We start from the raw sequence: 6,011 nt of genomic DNA on the forward strand, positions 1-6,011 counted from the left end.
TTGCACTTGCGTACCCTTGATTGGGTAGAACTCTTGGTGCCACTCTTGGTGGGGGTGGAGGAGGGTCTGGTATATTCTCATTTGCATTGGCATTTGCATTGGCATTTGCATTGGCATTTCATCCTCTCCTAGGAGCTTGAGGTAATACGTCTTCTTGTTCTAGATCCTCAACCTCCTCCCCTACGACCACGTTACCAAGAGGGTCATTTGCGTTTAAAGCCATGTGTACCTGAGTGAATTGACACAAATAAAATTAGTAAAAAGAAGGAAAGAGAAGCAAAACACAAAACTAGCTACACAAATAGTCAACACCGTAAGCTTCCCCGGCAACGGCGCCAAAAAGTGGTTGCAGCAAACTCAACCTCACACAACGGTAGGAAGAGCGGGCACTAAGACTTTTACCCGAATAGTGGTATCAGGGTCAATTTTCACAGGGAGCTTGGAATGAAGTTGCGTATTTGTTTAGACTAAGAATGCGTGTTTGCTCCTAATTGTACTTCTAACATTTTTTTGGGTTTTTGTTTAATAACTACTCTTATCAACTACAAGTTTAAGCTAATTTATGCTGAAGGGATATTTTCTAAGTTGTGATTAATATAGAGAAAGGCACTAGGGTCGTGGCATCACCTAGGTGGTTAACTAACGGGTAGAGACTACTAATAATAGATTGACATATTTGGGATCAATGTTATAACTGTTGCACAATTGTACCCACTCTCACACCTCTCGGTAGGGAGAGCGAATTTGCCCAATTGACTCTCTCGAGACCAATTGGGTAGGCCAATTAGACCAAGCAACTTGGGTTCAAGTAGGGTGATTACTCTCTCGAGGTTTAACCCGTTAATTGGGACTACCATTTCTCATGGGTCCACCCCAATTCCTCGTTGGGTCAATTTTGGGGTCATAGACTCTCTTTCTCAAGAAGAGTCAAGACCCACTAAGCTAGAATCAATGTTTGCAACCATCAATCCTTAATTAAACCATAAAATTAACCCAAATAACAAACACCCAATATCAATCTATCATTAAGAAGCAACACCCATTAATTACCCACACTAGGGTTGAGCCACAACCCTAGCTAATGGGTTTAGCTAGACATAATTAAAGAAGAAACTGAAGAAATAGAAGATGAAACAACCATATTAATTAATTAATAATGTTAAACTACAATAATCTATGATGAAACCAAGCTATAAATGCCCAAAATAGGCCAAAACATAAGTCTCATGAGTGCAGCAGCTATCAGATGTACCAAACTTCCCCTAAAAATGGTAAAATGTTCTATTTATAGTGGGCTGGAAAAACTGGACAAAAATGCCCCTGCGGGGTTAGTGCAGACCGCACAAAGTTGGCACGCGGCCGCACTAGGTTGCTTGACCTCTGAATCTTGCTCTCTGAAGATGGTGATGTGGACCACACAAAGTTGGAATGCGGCCGCATGAAGACTGGCGCGGACCGCACAAAGTTGTTGTGCGGCCGCATGAATGGTTTTGGCAGCTTCTCTGAACTTCACTGACGCGGACCGCGTGACCATAGAGTGCGGCCGCATGGAGAGGGCCGCAGGCCGCATGAAGTGGGATGCGGCCGCGTGGTTTGCTTTTAGAATATTACACTCTCTGAACTTCTTGGACGCGATCGCATAGCAATATTGTGCGGCCGCATGAGTGAGACGCGGGCAGCATGAAGTGGGACGCGGCCGCATGAGTTTGACTTGTAGTTTTACAGTCTCTGAACTTCTATGGTGCGGCCGCATGACATGATGGTGTGGTCCGCACCAAGTTCTGAATGTCCTTACTTTAATGATCTTTGACACTTGAGCAGGTTTTACTCCGATTTGAGTCGATCTTTGACGATTTGTCACTTTATAGCTCAAACCTGTAATCAAGCGCAATCTGTAAGCATTTTGGGACTATTTTGTAGCAAATTACACTCAAAGCGTAGGCAAGTATGGGTATAAAACATGTTAAAATCCTACTTATCAGTGACCCCTCCCCAGAACCTTACGCGTTCATGAGTGGAAGGACGCGTTCGCGAAGGGTCTCCCCCCTCAGCTTCACGTTCGCGTCTCAACCTTCGCATTCGCAATGAAGAAATTGGGCACCTGGGAATTTTGCCTTACGCATTCGCGAGTGGGTCCACGCGAACGCGAAGGGTAAAATCCCTGGGCACTGACAGCAGAAATCTGCAACATTTTCTAAGTCCGAAACCTTTCGAATCACACCCAAGCCCTCGGGGCTCCTAAGCAAACACAGGTACTTACTCAACAACATCATACAAACTTATCTGTGTGATCAAATCGCCAAAATAACATCATAAACAACGAATTAAACCTCAAAATCAAGGAAATATTTTGAAACTTCTTAAACCTCAACTTTTGCAAATTAGGTCCGAAACACATCAAACGACATCCGTTTTTCACCAAATTTTATAGAAATATCTTAAATCATATATATGACCTGTACCGGGCGCCGGAACCAAAATACGAGCCTGATACCATCATGTTCTAATCAAATTTCATTTCAAATTTTCTTAAACAATTTCAGAAAACAATTGTCTTTAAAAATTCATTTCTCGGGTTTGGGACCTCGAAATTTGATTCCGGGCATATACCCAAGTCCCATATTTTCGTACGGACCCTCCGGGACTGTCGAATCACGGGTCCGGGTCTGTTTACATAAAATATTGACCGAAGTCAAATTTTGCTCATTTTATTACCAAATTTTATCATTTTTCACAGAATTTCATATTTAAGCTTTCCGGCTATGCGCTCGGACTGCGCACGCAAATCGAGGCGAATCTAAATGAGGTTTTCAAGACCTCGAAAACACATAATTTAATTTAAATTCTCCATCTCTAAAACAACCGTTCGTCCTCGAACGGACAGAAGAAGGAAGTACCTGAGTCGAGGAAAAGATGAGGATAACGGCTCCGCATATCAGACTCGGACTCCCAGGTTGATGCCTTACGAGGCTGACCTCTCCACTGAACACGAATAGAAGGAAAACTCTTTGACCTCAACTGACGAACCTGCCAGTCTAGAATAGCTACCGGCTCCTCCTCATAAGATAAGTCCTTTTCCAACTGGACAGTGCCGAAATCTAACACGTGGGATGGGTCGTCGTGATACTTCCGAAGCATGGACACATGAAGCACTGGATGCACAGCTGATAAGCTTGGTGGCAATGCAAGTCTATAAGCCACCTCTTCCATTCGATCAAGAATCTCGAACGGACCAATGAATCTACGGCTAAGCTTGCCTTTCTTCCTGAATCTCATCATGCCCTTCATAGGCGACACTCAAAGCAATACCCGCTCACCGACCATAAAAGCCACCTTGCGATCTGCATAACTCTTTTGCCTGGACTGAGTTGTACGAAGCCTATCCTGAATAATCTTGACCTTATCCAAGGCCTCCTGAACCAAATCCATACCCAACAACCGAGCCTCTCCCGGCTCAAACTATCCAACCGGAGACCGACAACGCCTACCATATAAAGCCTAATAAGGAGCCATCTGGATACTCGATTGGTAGTTGTTGTTGTAGGCAAACTCTACTAAAGGCAAAAACTGATCCCATGAGCCTGCAAAGTCAATGACACACGCTCGAAGTATATCCTCTAAAATTTGAATAGTTCGCTCGGACTGCCCGTCCGTCTAAGGATGAAATGTTATACTCAACTCAATCTGAGTGCCCAACTGTCACTGAATTGCTCTCCAAAAACGCGAGGTAAACTGCGTACCTCGGTCCGAAATGATAGATACAGGTACACCATGAAGATGAACAATCTCCCGGATATAAATCTCAACTACCCTCTCAGATGAATAGGAGACTGCCACAGGAATGAAATGTGCTGACTTGGTCAGCCTATCAACAATAACTCATACTACGTCAAACTTCCTCCGAGTATGTGGGAGTCCAACAACGAAATCCATAGTGATCCGCTCCCGCTTCCACTCGGGAGGCTCAATCCTCTGAAACAAACCACCAGGCCTCTGATGCTCATACTTAACATGCTGACAATTCAAACACCGAGCCACATATGCAACAATATCCTTCTTCATTCTACACCACCAATAATGCTGTCGCAAATCCTGATACATCTTCGCGGCACCCGGATGAATAGAGTACCGGGATCTATGGGCCTCCTTTAAAATCAACTCTCGGAGCCCATCCATATTAGGCGGACATACTCGACCTTGCAACCTCAAAACTCCATCATCATCTAAGGTAACCTGCTTGGCACCTCCGTGCTGCACTGTGCTCCTCCCGGCTGCGAGAATATATCAAAATATCATCAATGAAGACTATCACGAACGAATCCAAATAAATCCTGGACACTCGGTTCATCAAATCCATAAAAGTTGTTGGGGCATTGGTCAACCCAAATGACATGACCAAGAACTCATAATGCCCGTACCGAGTGCGGAAAGCTATCTTAGGGACATCAGATGCCCTAATCCTCAACTGATGGTAGCCAGACCTCAAGTCAATCTTTGAAAATACCTTGGCACCCTAAAGATGATCAAACAAATCATCGATCCTCGGCAATGGATACTTATTCTTGATTGTAACCTTATTCAATTGTCGGTAATTAATACACATTCTCATCAACCCATCCTTCTTCTTAACAAACAACAGTGGCGCACCCTAAGGCGAAACACTGGGTCTAATGAAGCCCTTATCAAGCAAGTCTTACAATTGTTCCTTCAACTCTTTCAACTCAGGCGGGGCCATACGATACAGGGGAATAGAAATGGGCTGAGTGCCCGGAGCCAAATCAATGCAAAAGTCAATATCCCTGTCGGGTGGCATACCCGGCAGATCTGAAGGGAAAACCTCAGGAAATTCACGAACAACGGGCACAGAATCAATAGAGAGAACCTCAGCACTGGAATCATGAACATACACCAAATAGTCCAAACACCCCTTCTCGACCATATGTCGAGCCTTCACATACGAGACAAAACTATGGGTAGAATGACCAGGAGTCCCTCTCCACTCTAAATGAGGCATACCCGGTAAAGCTAAGGTCACAGTCTTGGCATGACAGTCCAAGATAACATGGTAAGGTGACAACCAGTCCATCCCCAATATGACATCGAAATCAACCATATCCAGAAGCAACATATCTACACGAGTCCCAAGACCCTCAATCACAACTATACAAGAGTGATGGACTCGATCTACCACAATAGAATCACCCATCGATGTAGACACATAAACAGTAACACTCAATGAATCACTAGGCATAACCAGGTATGGTGCAAAATAAGATGACACATACGAATACGTAGACCCTGGATCAAATAACACTAAAGCATCTCTATCACAAACCAGAACCGTACCTATAATAACTGCATCTGAAGCCTTAGCCTCGGGCCTAGCTGGAAGAGAATAACATCAGGGCTGGGCCCCACCACCCTGAACCACATCTCTAGGATGGCCTGTTGTTGGCTGGTCTCCACCTCTAGTACCTCTATCTCCACCTCTAGCACCTCTACCCCCACCTCTAGCTGGCTGGGCGGGTTGTGGAACACCTGGTGCCTGAACCATGGCACGGTAACCCTGATGTTGAGAGCTACTCGGTGCTCGAGGGCAATATCTAGCAATGTGACCCGTATCACCACAAGTGTAACAAGCCCTAGACTGCTGAGGCTGCTGACCCTATTGACCTAAATGACCACCTCGAAAACTCTGATGCGGCGATGCATGATGGGAGCTGGTGGTGCACTGTAAGACTGCTGATCAGAATAATGCATCTGAGAACCACGACCACCTAAAGTACCGTGAGAGACCTGAAGAGCTGACTGAAAGGGCCTAGGAGGATGGCCTCTACCATATGAATCTCTACCACCAGATGAGGTACCACTAAATCTTCCTGAATGATGGGGTCTCTTATCCGACCCATGACCACCTCCCTGCGACAGAACCGTCTCAACTCTGCGGGCCACATTGGCCGCCTCCTGGAAAGTAATCTCACTCCTAGCCTCCCTAGCCATCTGAAGACCTA

General features: G+C 45.2%; 1 protein-coding gene across 1 annotated transcript; it reads right to left on the reverse strand.

Moving 5' to 3' along the window:
- Positions 1–118: 118 nt before the first annotated feature.
- On the reverse strand, positions 119–5,206 carry LOC138869171 (uncharacterized). The gene is made up of 3 exons (XM_070146768.1): positions 5,017–5,206; positions 4,192–4,271; positions 119–229 (listed from the first exon to the last, which is right to left on the reverse strand). Exons 1-3 carry the CDS (start codon positions 5,204–5,206, stop codon positions 119–121), a joined length of 381 nt encoding a protein of 126 aa, XP_070002869.1.
- Between the last annotated feature and the right edge of the window lie 805 nt (positions 5,207–6,011).

This window comes from Nicotiana sylvestris, chromosome 5 (assembly GCF_000393655.2).
Source record: "Nicotiana sylvestris chromosome 5, ASM39365v2, whole genome shotgun sequence".
Classification (NCBI taxonomy): domain Eukaryota; kingdom Viridiplantae; phylum Streptophyta; class Magnoliopsida; order Solanales; family Solanaceae; genus Nicotiana; species Nicotiana sylvestris.